The sequence below is a fragment of the Parasteatoda tepidariorum genome, chromosome 6, assembly GCF_982258835.1.
Source record: "Parasteatoda tepidariorum strain Cologne lab strain chromosome 6, Ptep-v5.0, whole genome shotgun sequence".
Lineage (NCBI taxonomy): Eukaryota > Metazoa > Arthropoda > Arachnida > Araneae > Theridiidae > Parasteatoda > Parasteatoda tepidariorum.
Window position 1 is genome coordinate 104,912,351 of NC_141760.1, and position 23,982 is coordinate 104,936,332.

At 28.6% G+C, this 23,982-nt stretch overlaps 1 protein-coding gene across 2 annotated transcripts in view; it reads left to right on the forward strand.

Moving 5' to 3' along the window:
* LOC107448500 (legumain) overlaps nucleotides 1-23,408 on the forward strand; it is a 25,888-nt gene extending 2,480 nt beyond the window's left edge. For both annotated transcript variants that reach the window (XM_043052746.3, XM_043052745.3), the window contains exons 2-13: nucleotides 229-326; nucleotides 2,503-2,584; nucleotides 7,899-7,984; nucleotides 8,794-8,866; nucleotides 8,958-9,023; nucleotides 11,729-11,798; nucleotides 12,287-12,405; nucleotides 14,406-14,495; nucleotides 16,439-16,513; nucleotides 19,010-19,129; nucleotides 21,568-21,732; nucleotides 23,173-23,408. In XM_043052746.3, the coding sequence (XP_042908680.2) occupies nucleotides 229-326; nucleotides 2,503-2,584; nucleotides 7,899-7,984; nucleotides 8,794-8,866; nucleotides 8,958-9,023; nucleotides 11,729-11,798; nucleotides 12,287-12,405; nucleotides 14,406-14,495; nucleotides 16,439-16,513; nucleotides 19,010-19,129; nucleotides 21,568-21,732; nucleotides 23,173-23,298 (1,170 nt within the window). In that variant the 3' untranslated portion in view covers nucleotides 23,299-23,408. The remainder of the gene's footprint in view (nucleotides 1-228; nucleotides 327-2,502; nucleotides 2,585-7,898; nucleotides 7,985-8,793; nucleotides 8,867-8,957; nucleotides 9,024-11,728; nucleotides 11,799-12,286; nucleotides 12,406-14,405; nucleotides 14,496-16,438; nucleotides 16,514-19,009; nucleotides 19,130-21,567; nucleotides 21,733-23,172) is intronic.
* Nucleotides 23,409-23,982: the final 574 nt, after the last annotated feature.

The following is a 23,982-nucleotide window of genomic DNA, read 5'->3' on the forward strand; positions in this document are numbered from 1 at the left end:
TGATGTTTGTCATTCATATCAGATTTTGAAATCTGATCAATATTTATAATTTCCCCCAATAATTATCAATTGAATGAAAAATCATGTCTCTAAATTTTTTGTTAATGTTTTAGGCTGATGTTTGTCATTCATATCAGATTTTGAAATCTGATCAATATTTATTATTTCCCCTAATAATTATCGATTGAATGAAAAATCATGTCTCTAAATGTTTTATTAATGTTTTAGGCTGATGTTTGTCATTCATATCAGATTTTGCACACACACGGCATCCCTGATGAAAGAATAATTGTTTTGATGTATGATGATTTAGCACAGAATTCTGAGTAAGTACTTTTGTTTGAGTTAAGCTTATAAGTATCTAATCTCTTTATAAATTGATTCTTATATTTCTTAAAATTATATGATCTAATTTGTTACTACTATGCACCCATTTTTTTTTTTTGAATGATTTTTTTTCTCCATATCCAGTCAAATTTGGCCCCATTGGCAGAATTGCAGTGAGACGGCGACATTGTCGCAGTCGCAGAAAGTTAAAGAATTTTTGTAGAAAGATTTTTCATTTGGGAAGGAAAAAATTTTAATTTTCCTTTCTGCATTAATTTTTCAAAATGTGTTTTTTTCTTTTCTTTTCTGCAGAATTTTTTTTTAATATGTCTTTCTTGCGCATCAGAGAGGGAAAAAATAATCATGATTTTTCTATTCTCATTTGACATTTTGAAAAAAATGACTTTCTTCAGCTAGAATTTCAAATTTATAATATAAAATAAAAAATTCAGAAATCGCAAAAGTTTAAAAGATGGTTCGCTCTAGAAACGATGTTTTTTCTTTCATTTTTTTTTTCCTTTAAAGAACACTATATTTTACATACACTTATTTGAGTATCTATAACCTTTTTAAGTCTTATTTGCCTGATTTGTGATCGCTATTTTAGGAGTTTCTGCACAGATTTTACGATTTTTAATTTAGGTACAAATTCTAATCTATTATCGTTTAATTTATTTACAAATTTTAATTTGAGTAATGAATTACAAAATTTGAAAGAGAAAATAATCAGTGCAATTTTCTGCCAACAAAATGCGAGAATATCACCTATAATATTAAAATTAAAAAATATTACTTTTGCAATAAAATTTTTTTTATACATTTTTATTCTATACTTTGTTCTGTAAACTCAAGGTTTATGTTACTTTAAATTAGTAATTGTTGTAATTTAAATTACCTTAAATCAAAATATTAGGGCTAGGGAAGTTAGTCACAGAAAGCCTGAAAAAATTCTGCCACAGGGTTTGCAATATCCCAAAACGGAATCAAATATTGCATTCCTGAAATGTATAACTTTATCTACATTACATAGTTTTTTTTAAATTCAAAACTACATTTTATGTGTGTAAACTGGCTCAGATCTACATTGAAGCTTAGCCCCTAAGTAACATTTCCACATCAGTGTGCGCTTATTTTTGCAGAAAAATTGCGTAGACTGATACTGAATCTTAGAACCTAGGCAATAGTTTTGTTACCAGTATACTTCTTGTTAATAGTATACCGGGTTGTAGCATTTAACCCTAAAAAATTGTCAATATAAGTTAATTTACAAGTATTAATGAAAGAAAAATAGTATGTAGGTATAAATAAAATTAATACCCCTAGGCAAGATATCTGTTATTGCTCTGCATAAAATTGCTTAACAAAATAAGAAAATCCTTCCAAAATATTAATACATAAAAACTCTCCTGAACAAATATTCCATTCATGATTCTATCCATTAGTTTCTTTCATCATAGAACTGAACTTGCAATTCTCAAAATTTAACTTTTCATACTCATCAACATCAATTACTCAAATCAACACAAAAAAATAACAATCTTGACATCAACAAGGTTAAATCCAAATACATTTGTACAATGCAATGACGTCCAACTAAACATCCTGCCAGATTAAAGAAAGTAATAAAAATAAGCATAAGAAAAAGAAAAAAATTAACATCGCAGAAAATTTATTTTAAGATGAAATTCTAATTACTTAACTAAATTAAAAACTAATAACATGGTGCATAGCATTTTTAAAAAGTGCTTAAAGGTGCTTATTTTCCATTTTTGTTTTTTAAAAGCCCTTAAAGGTGCTTTTTTCATTTAGTGTTTTTAAAAAAGTCTTAATTTCCCCTTTTCGAAAATGAGATTTTCAAAAAGGGAATGTCGGTTTTCACCATGTATTCAGGTCTGTCTTAATGGCATGCAGGAGCCCCGCACACAAAAATGTTTTATAGCATGCCATAATGTTTAAAAACGAAATAAAAGACTTCACATGCATAAAATAAATGAATAAATAATGAATTCATGAGTTTAATAAATAGAAGGTGATAATTTATTTTATTTGACTCCATTCAATTGAAGTATTTAGATGAAAACAATTCAGATATTCAATGTTCGATTGTGCATGTCAGAAAGATAATAATATTAAAATGAATAAATTATAATGTTAATTTATATGCTTAAATTACAGAAATCCCACTCCTGGCATTGTCATAAATCATCCCAATGGACACGATGTTTATAAAGGTGTGCCTCATGATTATACTGGAGATGTAAGTTGATCCCTGAAGTTTTTTAATAAGTTTTTCTTTTATTTTAATATGTAATGCAGTATATTTAAGATCTGTACATTTCATATCGTACGATTTAAATCTACAATGACAAGTGTCTACTGTGTTATGAAAAAAATCAGGCGTATTTTGTAATACTTTGAGAAACTCGCGCATGAGTCAGCATTAGTTTTAACCGCTTCCCTTAACAATTTTATTGGGAAAAAAAATCAATATGTTTTTTTATTTCCTTAATAAATACAGGAAACTAAAACAAAACCTAATACACAAGTTCTAAGTTGAAATTTTAATTTTTTTTTTTGTGTGTGTAAAAAATATTTATTTTAACATCAGTTAACTATCCCAAATTATCTTGGGCAAATGAAAAAAAGTAAATATTAGTCTTTGCATTTGTTCACATGATATGAAAAATCATTTGCATTACTTTCACTTTTGCTCATGAACACCATTTTCTTCCTCTTTTTTCTATGTAAATTCTTTAACCATCGTATATACAATTGTGCAAAACACGTCTGCAGTCCCACAAATAGCAAAATTCCCAAACAAGTATTGACAAACTTCCAATCACAGCAGATTATTATTATTTTTTGTTTTGCTTCCGACCGAATAAAAGTGTGATAGAACAAAATGTATTGACGAATTCTGCTATGCCCGAGTTTACTCGGAATAATAAATATTTGCAATATAAACCGAGTAAACTTGGGATAATCAGGGAAGCGGTTAAGCTATTGTTGACGGTTGTTAGCATGTTTTGAAAGATCATAACTGAAATAATTTAGAATTTCTGTAAAAACCTTTTTATGTAGATATGTATGATATTTTTATTTCAATGTCTTTATAGTCAGAAGTTGGGCACTACAAGTAGTGAAACTAATGTAGTCATTACTTTTTTTCGTAGTTTTTAGTGTAGCGTGTGTGACATCGGGTCACTGTTTTTTAGCCTGTTAATTTTTACCATTTTCCTCTTTCAACTTTTCTTTTTTCCTCGGTAGCTGCGTTTTTCTTTCATAGTTGCGCCTAAAGTATTAATCTGTGCCGAGCTTGGTGACGAGCAAGCAGGATCGGCACTTTTGAATACCACGTGCTTTGTGTCTTTTCTTAGAGAAAGGTCAATGTTCGGTCCAGATAAGTTCTTTACTCACTGCTTCTTTAACTGTTTGAAATATAAAAAGCTGTGAGTAAGAACTGGCGGGACAAATGTAAGGTTATGATAAGCTATCAGTATGGGGCAGAAAAAATAGGCTATAAATATGGGGACACCCACGACAACAATAACTAATTTAATAACCCTGAAGTTTTTTTTCTATGCTCCAATTGGAGTAATGCGCTGATGCAGCAATGCATAAAGCAGCTCCCTCACTATTTGTGAATTTTTTTTAAAAAATTAACTACAACACTTCATGCAGTGTTCTCTCTAAGCAGTTTTCAGAGGTCTGTCCAGCTTTTTATGAAAGGTACCTATTTTGTAAAAATTTAGACATAATTTGTGAAAATTGAAAATTATATTAAAAAATCAACATGAAAATATTGTAATGTAAGAAGATATTTTCAACAATTGTCACTACTAGTAAATTTTTATATATTGTTCCCCCCAGAAGCAGAAAGTGCCTAAAACTGTGACGTACGTCGCAGAACAAGCAAAGTCCTGTAGAACAATTTGTATCTTGAATAACTGACACCATTTTCCTGCGACACCCCCCCCCCGCCTCCGGTAGCCTTGCAGAACAATCCCCAACTCTAATCTCAAGCATTCTTCTGCAGACCATAATGACCTGAAGGTTCAAAAGCTTCCCCTCATAATTTTGCAGAACATTTCCGCCCACCTCAGTCAGAAAGTATGTTTCAAGGAGTTCCTCTGCCGCCAGATTTGCCTGCCAGCTCCAAAAGACTACGTTCCGTCTTAAATAATTCTGAGCCTTCTATATTTCCCTCAGATGCCATGCAAATGATAATCTGCATTAATTCCATGTTGGAGCAGTATAAAATATATTTTGAAAAAGCGGAAAACATTGATATTGTCATTAAACGAATGAAAATTCTCTTTAGCTTTGACCACTTGCTGTTTCCCAGGAATAATGTGGCTTTAGAAGAGGAACATTTATCAATAATCTATCTTTGCCAGTCTAAGGAGGAAATTAATGAATTAGCTTTCGGCTATAAAATTTGTATAAAATGGGTGTATCAGTTTTTAGCAGACAGCAGGAGAAATCGATCACCATTCTTGTCAAGAGAGCTTCTAAAGCAAGCAGTAAAAAAATTAAATTCAGAGATTTCATAAAGTTTTACTTTCATATTTTCCAGAAGCAATTTGTGAATCGTGGGAATCCATGATTTCTAAAAGACCAAATACTTTTGATGGAGATGAAGTTGTTGGAACAACAGACCAGCGAATGTTTGCAAATGGTGCACCACTTGTCCCTTCGAAATAGTTTTAATGTCCGGATCTTCATATCATAGGCATTTTTTTTAATCATCATCGTCATTAACAAAATTTTTTACTTCAAAAGGAATTGAAAAAGTAACAAATCAAGAATGTTTACCTTGGTTTAAAAAAGAATGTAGTGTATCTGAGTATGATCCTGTATTTTAATAAGTGAAAATACGAGGGTTGCTATTTATATTTCTGGCCTTGGCAACAGTAAGTGTTGCTAGGCGACCGCAGACGATTTTAATCGAAAGTTTGATATTTTTAAACATAAATTCAGCAGACGATTTACCATTATAGCTTCATTTGTGTTGTTGACAGTAAATTGAAAAGTTCTTCTCTTTCAAAAAATGGAATTGAATCGTGAACATTTTCGTGCCATTATTTTTCATAACTTTCGACGTATATTGTCAAGACAAGAGTGCTTCGATGAACTTAATTCTTTATTCAGCGATAAAGCGCCATCCTACAGCACTGTAAGAAATTGGTATAACGAATTTAATCGTGGTCGATGTTCGATCCAGGACGAATCCCGTGCAGGTCGTCCAAAATCCGTTGTTGTGCCAGAAAAGATCGATGCTGTGCGTGAACTGATAAAGCAAGATCGTCATGTGACATACCGTGAGATAGAGGCGTCTTTGGACATTAGTATGACTAGCATCAATAAAATATTGCATGAACATTTGAGCGTAAAAAAAAATTGTTCGCGTTGGATCCCGCATAATCTGACAAACGCTCAAAAAAAGGCTCGTGTCGATTGGTGCAAGGAAATGTTGGGAAAATATGTTCAAGGTACATCAAAGGCTGTGTATAACATCTACACAGGTGACGAATCATGGATCTATGCATATGAGCCGGAAACGAAACAGCAATCAACTGTATGGGTCTTCCAAGACGAGGCAAAACCAACAAAAGTTGATCAAGGAAGAAGCACATTGAAACAAATGATTGCCTGTTTCTTCGGCATTAACGGTCATGTGGCAACAGTGGCGTTAGAGCAGCGCAGGACGGTCAATTCTGAATGGTACACGACCATTTGTTTGCCAGAAGTCATCGGAGAAATTCGAAAAAAGCAGAAGAACAGGCGAATCATTCTTCATCATGACAATGCGAGCTCTCACACATCGACTCAAACAAAGGCATTTCTGACGGAGCGAAAGATCGAACTGGTGGATCATCCGCCGTACAGCCCTGATTTGGCACCCAATGACTTCTTCTTATTCCCACTCATCAAAAATAAATTACGTGGACAACGATATTCGACCCCCGAAGAAGCGGTTGATGCATTCAAAACGCATGTTTTGGAGTTACCTCAATCGGACTGAAAAAAGTGCTTTGAAAATTGGTTCAAACGCATGCAAAAGTGTATTGATCATCATGGAGAATATTTTGAAAAACAATAAAACCAATTTTGATCCTACATATTTGTTTTTTCATTTTTAGGCCAGAAATATAAATAGCAACCCTCGTATAGTATTTTAATGTAAAGTTGACTTTTTTTCGCTGTGAAATGCTTGCAGAACATTTGTGTAAATTAATAAGTCCTGTCGCAGAACATTTGAAAATATTCTGCTTATGGGTTGTTCCCCATACATGAAAAATAATTTTGCTATTGTAAAATTTTGGACTCAAAATTGTATCTTAATTTAAAAATCATTGTCCATTGTTAAATTTCAACTTGAATTTTTTTTAAAAAAAAACATGCATTTAACAGTACTTTCACTAAAAGTTATTTTCATTATAAAAACATTTTCCACAGAGTCATATAGAAAAAAGTTGCGCGGAGAAAAAAGTTGCACAGAAAAAAAAATGTTTCATAAAAAAATAAAGGTCTGTTAGAGTAAATTTAGAACAATGTTTGATTTTCAACTTCTTGTAAAGTTTACCAAGTTAGCGCCTCGCCGTTTAATTTTTCAAAATTTTTTTTGCTGTAATTATGGCGTAAGTGACCGGCCACACCACACTATCTGACCAAGCACATGCTACCTATTCGTATATGCTTAATTAACCCGGGATTTATAGTTTCTTACTGGAAACACAAAACAAAATTTTAAGAGACAGGGAGAAGAATCTTAGAACTTTTCTTTTGGAAAGCATTTTGTGAAACTACCTTTTTTCCTGAAGTTGAATTTGTGAAGGTACCGCTAAATGGTGGTAAATTTGCCCTGGACAGACCTATGGTTTTAGAAGGCTGGCCCATCTCGCCTGTCCTTTGATCCCTATAAATTAGCCCTCCTTGCCCTTTTTGTAAAAATAAACCCCCATCTTCTAAGAACACTGCCTTTTAATTTTATTTTTTCGTGAAAAAGTTGTATTTTGACCACCTCTTTTAAAGTCCATTTCAGATCTATTTAGTTGTTATTGAGAATTATTTAACTTTAACTTTTTACTTTCATTCCTTCATTTTAGTTTTGATTTAGATTTTTCTTATGTTACCTAGTTATGTAGTTGAAATTTGCATGATATTTGGGCCCAGAGATATTCACATCTTTTATTTATAATTCTTTTTTTTTTTAGTTTACTTTTTTGAAGATAATTTATACACAGAGCTTGCCTTTAATTATTTTTCAAAAGCTTCAAATTTTTTTGCTATGTTGATACTGAGGCAGTGGTAAATGTACACATAAAATAATATAAGAGGGTAATATACAAATTGAAGATCTAATAGAGTTATTACATAAAATTACAATTTTGATAAATTTTAACGATGGTAAGTAAGTGCACTTTCAAAACTCTAAGTGCCCTTTTCTTAGAGGAAGCACCCTGCTCTTTTTTTATTCCAAAGGAGAATTCTGCTCCATGTTATGTTCACATTTGTGACTCTAATTGATTACAAGATTGACACTATTAAAATGTATATAATTATTATAGGCAGTAACTCCTGAAAATTTCATGGCTGTTTTAAGAGGCGATAAGAAGGCTTTAAATGGAGCTGGTAGTGGAAAAGTGTTAAAAAGGTATGTTTTAACATAAGTCTGTGTCTTCACAAATATTTAGAAATATTTTTATTAAGTAGGAAATGTTTTTTTTCCCCTAGAAGAGGAGATTATTTCAATAATATAAATATCATTGTAAGCTTGTAATGATTTTTTTTTCATTTGTTAGAAATGCCTTGACATTTTAGTAGTAAGCTTTTAATTTTATAACTGTGCAGTATTTTTTACATTAGGCACTTTTTGTGTCTTTTTATGCTACCATTACTTATCTTTCCTAATATAATATTTCCTAATGTATGCATAATGAAAGATATTTATTTCACAAATCCTAGTAAATAAGTATAGTGAGGAATCTAGAATTTTTATTTTAATGCCTATTTTTATGAAATGACAATCTATTTTGTGTATAATTTCAATAGGATTTTAAGTTATAGTGAAAAAGTACAATTTTATCTACATTCTTTTTTCTCAAATCAAATGAATTGAGAATATGAGATAATAGAAGATTTATTTAAAATATTCAAAAAATAGCTATTTAAGTTATAAAAAAGAATGAGGTTTAAAATTGGTGCTTGATTATATTGTTAAATGCATATGAATAAATGTATTTAATTTTTCTGAATTACCTCTATTTCGTGCAATATGGCTGGCATAAGTACCACTCATTCTTCTTTCACTATTTTGTAGATTTATTTATTAAAGTTTCAAAGTAATTAAAAATTATATGCTTCATTATTTACAAAAATCTATTAGTTTTCAAAACATGCCATTTGTCAATTTAAAATATTTGTGTTATAAAGTCAGTATTCATTCAGTGTTATTGATTTCAGTGGACCCAATGACCATGTTTTTGTTTATTTCGCTGATCACGGCGCTCCAGGTTTGATTGCTTTCCCAGATTCAGTAAGTTTTTTTAAAATTTTTTATTTAATGTAGTTACTAGTTTGATGCAATACTTTCTACAGTATATATAAACTGATTTTTGTCTCCCTAGGAACTCACTTCCTCTGACCTCAATAAAACAATCAATTACATGTTTAAGCACAAAATGTATGCTAAGGTAGGTGAAAGTTATGTATTCCATATGATTTACCCTTCACTTACTTAGTTATTATATTAGGTAAATTAATGTGAATCCTATATTTATTATAATTTGTTATTTAAACTTTTTTTAAAATTAATATGTAGTATGGTGTGTACCTTTTTTTATTTTATAACTGTCATTGAATGGCTTACCCAATTTTTGGGTTTACTACTACTAATGTTCAACGCCGTATCCTTGTAATTTTGAACCCAATCCAGACGCCAAGTGGATCAAGTATTGCAAGAAATTTGCCTTTGTGGAAGACTTTTTGATAGAACTAAACTGCATTTGCTTTACATGGAGAAGAAAACCACGAAAACCTCCTTAGCCTGATGGCAAGGGAACTCTAACCCATGATCCGTCCGCCACTGAAGATATTTTACATCAGCACTGTAGTCAGTGTAAACCGGATGAGGAATTCGTATCGACCAGCCATCATTGGAATTTGAGCCATGGTGTATGCTTTTTTTTATTCATTGAGCAGCCGACCAGATTTTTGAGTTTACGACTACTAATGATCAACTCCGTAGCCTCGTAATTTTGAACTAATCCAGAAGACAAGGAAACTTATGAATCAGTACCCCCAGAGGTATTGATTTGTTATGCAAACATGGAGGACTTTGCAACTCGACAGATTTAACGTACATCAGTCACCATTTACTACACAGGAAGTCTATGGCCGGCAGGGATGGAACCCACAAACTCTTGGACATGAACCCAGTGCCCTACCAACCAGGCTATCCCAGCCCCATGGTGCATCAATTTAAAACAGGGTATCAACAATTTGTCACAGATGATTCAAATCAGTTTAAATTATGGTAGAAGATCTTTATAATGTAAGCCTTGCAACCTGTGAACATTCATTAATTCACGCTCCGTTTAAAAAATTTCTTCAATGCAATTTTCAGTGTTTTTGCTCACCAATTCAATGTTGTTTGTGGAGTATTATTCTTTATCAGGGTAGCCACCCACCTGGAAAACCTGGAATTATCAGGGAATTTTTTTTATACTGGAAAAAACCTGGAAATATCAGGGAAATTTGGATAAGAACCTGGAAAAATCAGGGAATTGCCGAGAAAAGCTGGAAATTTTTTCTTTGAAATTTTTTTTAATTTCACTAATTTTAATTATTTTCCAATTTTCTTAATTTAAATTATTTTATCCATTATACCCACTTTTTTTAAACGGAAATGTATCGCCAAACAGTTGGAATATCATCAACTTAGCGATACTTTGCTTGCATCAAAATTTGCTTCATTACAGCTCTGTTAACCTAGAATGCCACATAAAATTCTCCCACGGTTGCTAAGCGAATGCAGAAACCTTTGACCGCTATGGGACTGTGCAATTTAGGAAAGATTCTGGTGGAGGTAGAAAAAGGGATTAGGATATTAGCTTCTGTTTTTAAATTCTGTCCTTGGGCTGAATCCATTTATGGCTCAAGTTTGTTCCGATGCTTTGGTGGTAATTTTTTTTCTTTCTGTTTTGACAAAATGTTTTTGCATTTTTAACTTTATAAAATTCTCCAAAAATTAGTTGGTTATAGTTTAATAATAATAGATTTTATATTGCATTTTTTTTTCTGAAAGCTTTTCTACTCCCATTCAAAGAAATCTGTGAATTACTTTTTCTCAGCAAACCAACCAATCACACAATTTTTTACAATTGCTAAGAGCAATGTTTGTCGATAAATCGTTAGAATTGTTACCTTAATGCTAATTTTTTCTATTTCATTTTAACCTTTTATAACATATTTTTAAAAAATGTTTTTTTTTTATTTTTTTATTTTTAAGAACCAACTATATATTAATATTTAATTTTACTCTTTTGTTGGTCAATATATGATTTTTGATTCAAAATTTTGTACCAAAACATTTGAAAAATAAATAAAAAATCTTGCCAAATTGTCAAAATAAATTATTTTTTCAAGATGATATGTTAACAAAAATAACATTTTGAATAAAATATTTTATAATATAGACACTTTTCTTGCACACATCCTACACTTTATTAGAAAAAAGAAACAAAAACCTGGAAATTTTAAGATTTTTATCTGGAAAACCTGGAAAAATCAGGGAAATTTGAAATCTGATTTGAGTGGCCACCCTGTTTATAGGATTGTAGTTTATAGAATTGTGTTGTATAGATCTTCTACTCTACTCGATTTAAGATACTTGTTACTGATCGATATTAGTATTTTTTTTTAATGGGGATTAAATTATTGTTTTTAAAGAAAATGATTTTTAGAAGTAATAACAAAAAGTAAAATCTTAGAACAAGAATATAAATAAAGTAATTTAAAATACGATGCTTCACTTTGTATCCTCTTAAGTAGCTGTAAATTATTAAATGATTACAGAAATTAAGCATTTTTATGTATAATGACGAAGATTTTTTTAAATGGTATGAAAAAGTCTATGATAAAAATACGCAAGTTACCAGTATAAGTAGCCAAATTTTTTTATTTATTGGCGGAATTAATTTGTGTGAAAAAATACTTTCGTTTTTCTTATGTGATTTATGAAAATATCATATTTTAGAACTTAAAAGTTACTGTTTCTAGTAAAATATTATGTCTAATTAATGTATTATTATTCTTTATGCATGATTCTTGTACATAAAATACTTATATAATTCTATAATCTCTTCAATTAACCAAAAACAATCCATTTTTATTTCAGTTGGTTTTTTATATTGAAGCTTGTGAATCTGGATCAATGTTTGAAAATATCCTGCCAGATAACATCAATGGTAAATTAAAATTTTTTCTTTAATATCATCTTTTACTTTCATATAATATTAAATTGAAATAAATTATACTTTATTTAATTGAAATTAAATAAAGTATTTGGTTTTATAATATCAAATATATATATATGTATATATTCTATGTGTAATTTTTTTCTTTCGAAAGAACAAATGCAAACAAAGCAATTTTAGTGTATAACTTAAGCCATAGTAACCTAAGTTATAAATTGCTTTTCCACTTCTTCCTGTAAATGCTTGCATAGCATTCAAACAACCCGTTATTTTCATCATATAGAAATACGTTTGGTTTAGTTAATGAGTGTCGGAAAATGTAAACATTATATAAGTATAAAAAATAAGCATTGTGTCTGAGTCCTCGACATATCAACCTTTTTTCTCAGTTTCAATTTTGAATTCGGATTCTCCTTGATTTTTTAGCATTCAGATTCTAGTTGGTTAGTTTATTAATTTAGTATAATATTTTTTTCTAGTTTATGCTACAACTGCAGCAAACGGTGAAGAATCTTCTTATGCTTGTTATTTTGATGAAAAAAGAGAAACTTACTTGGGAGATTCCTACAGTGTCAACTGGATGGAAGATTCTGATAAGGTACTAAAAACTTCACCATTTCACACTGTTTACAAAAAAAAAAAAAAAAAAAAAAACTTTAAAAGCAGAAATCTTTGCTTAAGAGTGTTTTGTGAAAACTTTTTACGTACAATTTGCTGGATAGATGGCAGAATTTTTATTTAGCATTATTTTTATTTTGCATTTTATTAAAGCAAAAACAATTCTGTTATATTAAACATGTCTATATTGATGAAACCACTTTATGATTTTTTTCTCTGATTGATTAATTAAAAAACAATTCAATATTTTTATCCACAACTGCTATACCTTAAAATTTTTTTAATTGTAATTGTTGAGAAAATGGATTACAAAGGAAAAAAAGAAGATTCGAAAAAGATACTATTGCATCCGCTTATAAATCATTTGTGCCTTATTTTTTGAGGCATAAATATTTAAAAAAGGAAGAAAAAAACTTAAATTATAATAGCTTTAATTCGATACTCGGTTTGAAATTTTAATTGGTTGTCAAGTTCACTTTAATAAATAATAAAAAAACTTAAATATATAATTTTCTTATTGAAAGAAAATTATATTTTAATAAATAATATCATTCAATGGCTTTTTGAAACTGCATTGTAAAACTTATCCAAGCAAAAGTGCATAGCATGAAAGGAATTAAGTATAAAGTGTCATTAAGTTAATCAAATTAAATAATTTGTTATGCCACATTTTACGATTCTGTCTTCCTCTTCTTCTCTTATCATCTTTTATTTTATTAACTTTCTACAAAATTGATAAAATTTAAATTTTTTTTCACTAAGCATTTTCTAGTCTTAAACAAATTTGACTAGCAAATTTAGTTATATTTCAACTTATCGTTTATAGATCAATTTATTGTTTGACTTCACAACTTGCCATGCATTATTCATCTCACGCCTAATAATATGTAATAGCAAATAATTAACAAAATAGGTAAATAAAGAAAATTTGGAATCAATTTTATGTCTATATATATTATAAACTGATAAATAAACAATACCTCGAATAAATGGGCTATTTTAAATTCTCACCAGATTCAAACTCCTAAATAAGAACTTATAAATATTTTACTGCATTTTTTAATATTAAAAGTGAGTAAAAATTTGAAATAGAATAAATATCTCTACAAAAACAATAATTTGTTTATTATTCGCCTACTACTTTATTCCAGATTAATCAGTTAGTTTTATATAAAATAAAGTAATTTAGAATTGAAGACTGTGTTTTGTTCATGAACCACGAGCAATAGCATCTATGCAATAGCAGTAGTAATGCTGAATACAGTAATAATGCTAAATGCAGTCGTAATGCTAAATACAGTGAATATTTATTCCAAGGACAAGAAATGAGTTTGGCTTAATTCCATAACGTGAATCACCAGAAAGGGCAACACATTATAAATATTAAAAAAACTGAAATTATTTTAGCTCTTTTAAATAAAAAATTTAGTGGAAGAACCAGGTAAGTGACATTTTCTAGAGAGGGTATGAAAAAAAATTGTATTTGAACTATTTTATAACCAATTTATTAAAAGGCTCGATAAATAATTATTTGCCTTATTATATTTAATGCTGCCTAACTAGAAATAAAAATCATGTAAGCATACTGAAAACTTATGTTAAGATTACAGTGAAAGCAAAAATATGTGAATGTCTTATTAACACGATTTTTGACACTTGAGTATTTAATTATTTTTTTTAATGTTTAATATTATGGTTTTTAACGCATGTTAAATTTATAATAGAAAAGAAAACCACAGTTGCCGAGAGGGGTAAGTCAGGGTAAAATGCTTTTAACACGCTATGGAGACGTGGTGGGGAATTAATGCTGTTAACAAAGGAATCAGCATTTATAGAAACAAAACAAGATTCCAGTATATCAAGATGAGCTGATGGGATGACCTCTTTTGTATTTTGTGATACTCATCTTGAAACCTTCAGCTTGTCTTGATCACTATTAGAGATGAGTTTTTTTCACAATACTTTTTTTTTTCCTTTTAGGAAGTATTGACCAATGAAACTCTTTATCAGCAATTTCGAATTGTTAAGAAGGAAACAACTGAAAGCCATGTTCAAGAATATGGAGACATGGTAATATTGTAATTTTTAGTATTCTAAATATGCTCAAAAATCTTGTAAGTTTTTTTTAGTGATTTATAAGGTGTTAATTGAGTTATGAGTATATTATAAGGCTCTTTTAGTGACATATACAGTGAAAAATCTCTAATTTATTCTTGTTTCTTTTTTAACTTATGACATAATTAAGCATTAATATTTTCAATCATGATTTGCAAATTGCAAAAAAGAAGAAATATGTATTTTTTTAATTATATATATTCTGTTATGTTTGACTGAAAATTACATTCTTTTATTTATCTTCTTTGTACAAAAAGTTGAAAAAAACTAAATATTAAACAAAAATGGCATTGAGGAAATACATTCAGATAATTTCTTCTTCCAGAAATCACACGTATGAGTAAGTTTCGTGCTCAATAAATTAGTTATAAATAATCATGAATTTGAAGTTAAATTTTTTTTTTAATTCAGTTGATTTCATAGTATCCTGGGTTTTAATATTTATGCTCATTTTTCTTTTATGATCGTTTCCGTTTTGTAATTTTAAAGTACTATTTTTATTTAAATTGATTAATGAATTTTTCTTGCATTTCTTCGTTTTCTTCTTTTACTTATTGTCAGCTATGATATTTATTGCATTTTTTAATCATTAATTTTGTTTTATATTAGTTAATTTGGTGATTTTAATTAATCTTAAGTTTATTATCATCTTTATTATAATCTTTATTATAATCTTAAGTTTATTATAATCTTAAGTTAACTTCAATAAAATTACATATTTCTTAGTTTCTTTTTAAGTTGGTTTGGTATTTACAATAAGTTTTCTTTTCTTTTTTTTTATTAATTTTGAAGTTTTACCATCAAAATTTTTATTTTTTTATCTACTTGTCCATCTTAATTGTGATTCTTTTTCTTTTAAAAAAAATGGAAAATCTTAACATATCGCATTTTTATAGTTTTTTTTTCTTGTGTTTTTAAAAATGTTTTGGTTTATTAAATATGATTTATGCTCCTGGTTTATTAAATATGATTTAATGTCAATTAAATACTGATTATTGTATATTTTTATTAATTCAGTTTTTTTTAAATTGTTTTTTTGAATGATGTTGAAAAGTTGATTTTTTATTTTGTTGATTAATAAGTTCTCCCTTTAATTTTTTTGTTTTCTAGCAGTTTTTATTTTATGATAATTTATGTATTTATTTTATAGCTGAGACTTAAATATTAAATTTTTTTGTTTATTCATTTTTTGCTTCTCTGCTGATTACAAGCATTAGTTTTTAGTTATGTATTTTATTTGATTTAACTTAATAAATATGAATTGTCTTTAATAAGTTGTAGATTGTTTATATATTTATTAGTTTCTTTTTAGGATAGTTTCATATTTTGTGTTAAATATTTTTTTGTTTAATTGCGTTCTTTTTAAATAAGTAGCGCTCAGTTTAGTTTTGCAATTTCTTTGGTGCTTATCTTTCCCATAATTAATATTTTAATCCATGCTAATGTATCAGGTTTTAATTGTTTATTTTGTTTAACTTCAATTATATACAGATTATTAATGTTTTTACTACTTTTATTGCAGCAATTTCGTATTTACAAAAAAATTGCTTTAAAAAATATTAAATACTAAATTTTCCTAGTCTTTTGTGTCACTTTTATCACTCTGACAATTTATTGTTTCTAATCAGAGTTGGCATTTTCTTATAAATAAAAATGATTTATAAATGCTTTCCCAGTGTTGCGATTTTATTTATAATTCTAATTTCCATTTTTATAAAATATAAATTTTGTCAGATTTTTTATTTAAATTGTAATTGAGAATCTTATGTAATTCTACCTGGAATAGTCGGTGGAAAAAGTGTCTTCTTTTTAAGTATGAACCATGTATTTTGATTATGCTGCTCCCTATTATTTATAAACTTTGTATATAATTTTCTGTTGTGTCTCTTTTATTTCAGAGTATTGCTAAAATGACAGTGAGTGAGTTCCAAGGTAGAAAATCCTCTAAACCCATCACACTACCCAGACCTGAGGTAAAAATAAAATTACTATCGATTTTTATTTTAATTATCTATTATTTCCTGCCCTCCCCCTCAAAAAAAATTTCTGCTTTTAAAAAAAGATAATTTTATTAATTTTTTTTTTTCAGAATCAATTATAGTGTTATAATACTAGCTTTTTTTTGAGTGATTTTTTAATTACATTTATTACTTTTGTCATAATACTTTTGCAAAATATGCTTAAAAATTTTTAATTAATAAATGCATTGCTGAATCCTTATTTTAGTTTTGCAGTTAATTTTTTGCAGGAGATGCAATTAAATAATATCTTTCGTGTTATTGATCTAATAAAGTTCTATTTAACTCAAAAACAAGTGTGATTTTAAACAAGTGTGTGAGCCAAATAATTTTTTTTTTATTTTTCTGTGGAGAAAACTAGTCTTTCTTAATGAAAGACTAGTTTTTATTTAAATCATTCATAATTTAAATAAACTTTTTTTAAAATTAAATCTTTTGATTTAAATTTATTACTTGATTTAAAAAAATCATGAGTTTTAGTCGAAAATATCCATTCTGTATTTCATTGGTATTGGAATTTTTATACAGAGAAATAATGTCAAAATTGTTATTAAATGTTTTAAATAGACTAATTAATACAACATACAGAAAAACCAATGAAGATAAAAATGCAACGAAGCATTTAAATTATAATTTCTTATTATTTGCATGCAAAATAATTGTCTGTTTAATATACATATTTCAATTAAGCCCATTTAGTTTCATGTTTATTATGTTAAACATTAGTAGCTTTAAAATTTATAAACATAATTTTTTTTAAAACATATATATGAATTACAAAGACCGTCTTGTTCGGTGGAGAGTAATTTGAAAGTTTATATTTTATGTTTCGTGATTTAAATTAAATTATTCTTCATTTGAAATCGAACTGACTTTCCAAATTCAGTTTCACAAACGAATTTATTTTCAAAATGAAATTCACAATTTGGTTTTACAAATTCATGAGGGTTGTTGAGATTGAATAAAGGTAAAGGTATTAATTTTTTTTCTTCTCAGACATGCTTAATTACAAACTTATATGAGCATGAATTAAACATAAATAAGACTTTTATTATGACTAAATATTGAAATATTACTTTCAAAAAATACAAAATTGTTATTTTTCTACATAATATCTGTTAACTTTTGCACACTTTTTCAATGTTTTGTAAGTTTTTTTAATCCTGGCTGCCCAAAAGGGAGGAGTGAACCAATTGCGCACAAAATTTTCTACCTCTTCATTAAATAAAAATCTCTTTCCCTCCAAGGCTTCCTTAAGGGGTGCAAACAAATCTTTATCCGAAGGTGCAAGTCCAGCTATATTGAGGATGTTTCACTGTTTCCCAGTGTGATGCCTGTAACTTTTGTTATGTTACTGCGGCTTTATAAAGTGTCGCATTGCCCTGTTGCAAGAACACTTTGCGTATTGGCATGCCTTGCATGATAATAAGCTACTTTGACTTTCTCTAAAATGTCACAATAATAATTTGCTTTAATTGTTCACTGTTATTGAAGTAAGCACACGTAACACCTCGTGATTCCCAGAAAACTCTTGAACATTCCCAGAAAACTTCATTCTTTTAAATCGTCATGACCTATACTTTGCACACTTCCATAACTAATCTCTATTATAGTGCTAATTTCTCGAACTTTGCTTCATGAGTTATTATGAATAAGGTCACTAATTCGGTCAAAACATTTATGTGTTGTAAGTCTTGTTTCTGGTCGAAGAGCGTGAGACAAGTTATCAACTTCTTCACAACTAAGTTTAAATAACTTGTGTCATTTGCATACTTTAACAGTGCACAATTACCAAACTGTGCCTGTAATTTGTATAAAATTTCAATAGGTTTGACATTTTCTGTTGTTAAAAATTTTAAATATTATGCATTATGCAACTGCATTAAAAAAAATGCTAAGCTCACTCCAGTTTCAAGTTACAAAAAAAAAAAAAAAAGAACTAAACACTGTGGATAAATTTGTATTGTTGCCATGACAGCAAGAATAAAAAATGTCTGATGCTGTATAAGACAGTGATTTATATTTGATCCACCTTCGTAACTTTTTTTTTTAATAAGTTTTTAACTATAGTATGTAATTTGAATCATTTTTGTAAGAAATATTAAATATTTTAGTTATATTGTATTTAAAAAATATTAAACATTAAGATATTTTATCTAAGCCTTGATTGCTAAACATTGAAAAAATCTAATTTAAATAAAGAAAATCAATTTTAAGTATAAAAAAAAAAAAATCTTTTTTTCTTTTTTTTTTTCTTTAAGAAATCATGATTTTTTCCAACTTTACTTTAAAGTTTCATTTCCAACTAGTAATCCAGTTTATGTTAGAATTTCTTATGGTCACTACTAAGTATTATGTAAAATGTGTCTTGAGAATATAAAGAAACCAAATGTTTTACTTTTTGTAATGTTTATTTATAGAACAAGTTGAGAGTAATTTTTCTTTTTGTAGAATTTAGATCTTGTCCGAAGTCGAGATGTACCCGTTGAAATATTGAAAAGAAAGTACTTGAAATCTAACTCTGATGACCAAAAAGCTGAATATTTAAAGAAACTTAACAAGATGCTTAGAGTAAGTGTGTAATAACCATTTTTTTTAAACATATAGTACATTGTTTTAGGATTTACATACTGATTTGGACATGCTTTTTTTTGTATATATATTTATATCTATAATTTTTAATGTGAAATTTTTTTATATGAGAGTAAAACAGTAAGCTTGACTGACAACCAATACTACTATAATTATAGTGTGGCTTTGAGGAAGACTCCTCCAGACGGAAAGTTTGGGGCTATCTGCATACCGACCTATGTCACGCCCCCTATTTAAAGTAACTTTTCCTCATAATCATTGTACTTACCACGACACGAGGCAAGTGTCTGGAGTTCTCCTGAAAGCTGCTCTATACTTGTTAATCAAAATTCTGCCTATCAGACAAACAAAAGTGCACATGAGTAAAATGATAATAATTTTCACAAACTAAATTAGAAGAAAAAAAGTTTTTATTTCTTCCCCCAATTATAACGAAAAGCATGGATAACATTACTTTTGAATTATCAGGATGTGCAGCATTTTTTAAAGGTGCTTATTTTCGATTTTAATTTTTTAAAAGCCCTTGAAGGTGTTTTTGTCATTGGGATTTTTCCAAAATAAGATTTTTTTCCTTTACCATGTCGACATTGGACACGAGTTACGCAAAAAGCATGGTATTCACATTATTCCATACAACGTTTTTACAATTCATTTAGCGTGAATACATTTTGGTGTACCATTAGTCCATTGCGTATAAAAGTCATTTTACACATGTGATTACAATGAAATGGATTCTATGGGAAGGAATCTAGTATTCACATGTTCAATTTTGCTGTATTTTGTAAGAGATGCATGATTTCTGGCTTAATTTTCCACCCTCTGTAATCAAACCAAAAAATCTCCCACATTCTAGCTGTTCATGATAACCGACTAAACATTGCCAAATTTCTTTCTAATAGCAAAGGAAAATTTTATTTTCCCTGTTAATTTTATCGCTAGGGAAGTACCATTGTTTTCATTACTCACAAGGTAATGAAATTCTCGCGCTGTTCTATTTATAGATATGTACCATGATCCCAGTGTTTTCATCATAGAAAAAAAATGGGTGAGAATTTCTCACCCTTTCTCAAAAACAGGGTGAGATTTCAAAAAGTTTAGAGAGATTTCTAAAAACTAAAAAAACACAAAAACTCTTGAAAAAAAATCATTTCTTTAATTATAATACATTTTTAACGTCTTCTACTTTTTAAAGCATTGAATATTTTTGGTGCATCATCATAGAAGATTTTGCATTTACAAGGTATTCGTCCATCTTACATAAGTGCATAAAAAATGTGAATGTCTTACATGAAGAAACCTTACCTACGGTAAACACGTGGTTGCAGAGAAATGTGTTCTGAAAGGGGTTCCGTGGTTGTGTTCTGTTGTTCGAAAAGTTTCTGAACAATACTGGTAAATAGGGAGACTAGATAATGGGGCAGATGTTGAAAATAGTGAAAGATCCAGGAAGAAAAGTGAAACGGATTTTATTCTAAATGGCGTAATTCGAAGCTTTTTCCAAAATGCGAGAAATTGGAGAATTTTGAAATTGATTTATAGAATGCGCGAATTTCTTGCGGTAATGATTTTTTAATGCGAGAAAAGAAAAAAATATGCGAGATTCTCGCGTTCTCACGCTGTAGTGAAAACACTGCATGATCCTTAAACTTGGATTGGGGATCATTCACTAATTGCATATTTTCACGTGGGTCCAGAGCACTCAACAATCATCATCTCAAACTTTTCAAATCCTTTTTATTTGTTTAATTTAATAAAGATAAGAATAAATTGCGATATTTTAATCGTAAGATTTTTTACTTGAGGCACCATCCACTAATTGCATAAAAATGTTTCAACTTTTTACTGTCATTTATTATTTTATTACTTTTACTATTGTATTATTATTTTAAAATTTTTGTGCTCTTGAGTTATTTTCTGAAAGAACTCAATAGTATCTCATGGCAAGATCTTAAAAAAAGTATGAAGTGAAGGGCTTTTCACTGTTTATTGTTTAGTAAATTGTTTTTCACTGATTATTGTTTGGTAAATGCAGTAAAAAAATCATATTTTATTCAGATTTACCATTCCAAAATAAGTTCAATTCATTTCTTAATTCACTATTAAAATAATTGAAAAAAAAAACCCGAATGTATTGATTTAAAAACAATTTTAATAAAAACAGTTGAAAATAAAAATTTAATAATCTCATACTTCTGACAAAAATGTTTAGCTTCAATGCTCATTGTATTTAGATTTCAAAATTATTTAAAACATTTTTAATCGTTTCATTAGAGAAATACTGAACCAAGTTACAGTTTAAAAGAGGCTATTCACTAATTATGTGAAATTAAATATTTTTGTTTTGTTTTGTTTTTGCTTTTTTTATTATTTATTTTTAATTTCAGATATTAAAATTTTAAAACCTTGTCTTGTTTCAGAATAGGATATATTTATCCCAGAAGGTATCTGATATTTTGACCGAAGTATTCCATAACAGAAACGAAGAAGCTGACACAATGGACAAGCATTATAAGCTGACTAACTTCAAATGTTATGATGATGTTCGAAAATATTTCAATGAAGAATGCTTTCAACTGTCAAAGGTAAAAATTTTTCCATTCACTCATTTATTTGGTTGCGTTACACATGGTGCATAGCGTTTTTAAAAAGTGCTTAAGTGTGCTTTTTCCCCCGTTTTTTAAAAGCCCTTAAAAATGTTTTTTTCATGGAGTGTTTTTAAAATGTGCTTATTTTTCCCTTTTCGAAAATCTCATTTTCGAAAAGGGAATGTCGATTTTCACCGTGTATTATGTAAAAGCGTGGTTTTCAAATTTTTCTTTTCAACATTTTCACAATTCAACTACAATCTATTTTGGTGTACCGTGGGTCGTTAGCATATGAAATCACCAACCATTTTACATGTTTGATGGTGCTAAGCTGGGTTCGGTGAGAATATTGCACTGTCATGTGCAATTCTACTGCATTTTGCCAGATATTCTCAATTTTAGTTTTCATTTTTCACCTTCGGATATTGAACAAAAAATCTCTTGATCATTTTAAAATGGCTAATATAATCAAGAAACGAGTTCTTCATCAGAAACTTGTTATTTTATCATGATCATGCAAAGTCTTTGAAGATTATTTTGTATTTTGTTAATGTATAATAGTACTTAAAAGGTGCTTATTTTTTATTGAAAGATTTGGTTATGCACCGTGTTAAATATTGATTCTTCCATATTTTACGTATTAAAGTTATTCTGAGTTTTGGAATTCAGATTAGTTGAATTCTGCTGTATATCTTTGTTAGCAGGGTTGGCAAGAACAATTTTTTTTATTTATTTAAATTAATTTTTTTATAAACTTTTTTACCTTTATCAAGGCTTTGTGAAAATATACTGATAGTGCCTAATATTATTTAAAAACTCTACATAATATTTCCTATTAAAATTTTTAAAATTATCTTATAATTATTACAAACTATTTACTGAATAAATAAAATTATTGTTACTTTTGTACAAGATCAACACCCTCATAAATTTTGTAAGACAAGTACCCAGTTTATCTGTTAGACATCAAATGAAGAAGAAAAAAAATCAAACGCGATCGGAAAACATGAAAAAAGAATAAAATATTCTAAATCATTCTTGGTAAAATAAGTCTTTTTTCACTAGTTATATTTGCGAACTACATATTTAATTAGTTTTAAGAGTACTTGTATTTAACTAAACATAAAACTAAAGATGTGTGATTGTTTCACACACTTTTCTGTATTTAGTTTCTTTTTATTTATAATAATTTACATATATTCCTCTCTTATTAGTTCTCAAAATAAAGCTTTCAATAACAATAAAATCAGATTTTTTTTTTTTAAAAAACACCCCCATAGGAGATTTATAAATCATAGGAAAGAAAAAATTTTTCCCCACATAAATCAATGATTTTTTTTTATTTTTTTTTTAGCAAGAATCAAGTGAAATACAAACCTTGATTGTAAAAATTTCATTATAAAAGCTTTAGAAATAATGTTGTTTCTCTTATTTCAGAATGCCTATGCTTTAGACTTTATGTATGTTTTGGTTAACTTATGTGAGAAGCATGTAGAGGAAGCAAGAGTGAAGCATGCTATGGACTTAGTGTGCACCCACCCACCTATTCATGGAATTTTATAAAAAAATGTTTTCATTTTATTGAACAAATTGTTGCTAATTTTTTTTTTTTTACTGTATATAATGTAAAATGTCTCACTGTATAGTAATAAAATTAATTTTTTATTATCAAATCTAGTAGTTTTGTTTTGCTGGATAAATAAAAAAATTTATAGTTCATACCTAACCTGCCAAGTCTCCTGTATTTTAACAAAGATTCCTTTATTTACAACTATCTCCTATCTACCTACATATTCTTAAATTTCTCCGTATTTGTTGAAGAAATTAAAAAAAAAATAAAAAAATTGGTGTTCAAGTATCTACTGATGACAAAAATACTTCTCTTATTCCTCAACAGATGGTACTATTGCTGTTGATGGTGCTTTATACAGTTATTCTATGTTGAGTGTTAATAGTTTAAGTCAAGCTGTTGCTTGAGAAATCTATCACAGATAAGGAGATGGCTCTTGCGGTATTTATTGATATTGAAGGTGCGTTTGATAAAGTCCCTCTTGAGACTATCATCAATGCACTTAGGAACAGAGGGATAAACTCAATAATTACCAGGTGGATAGCAAATTTGCTATCCACCTGGCTTCAGGGACAGACAGGGAGGGGTTCTGTCCCCTATCCTATGGTGTAATGGACTCCTTGTTAGTTCGGTTAACTGCTCTTGGCATTCCCTGTATCGGGTACGCTGATGACGGT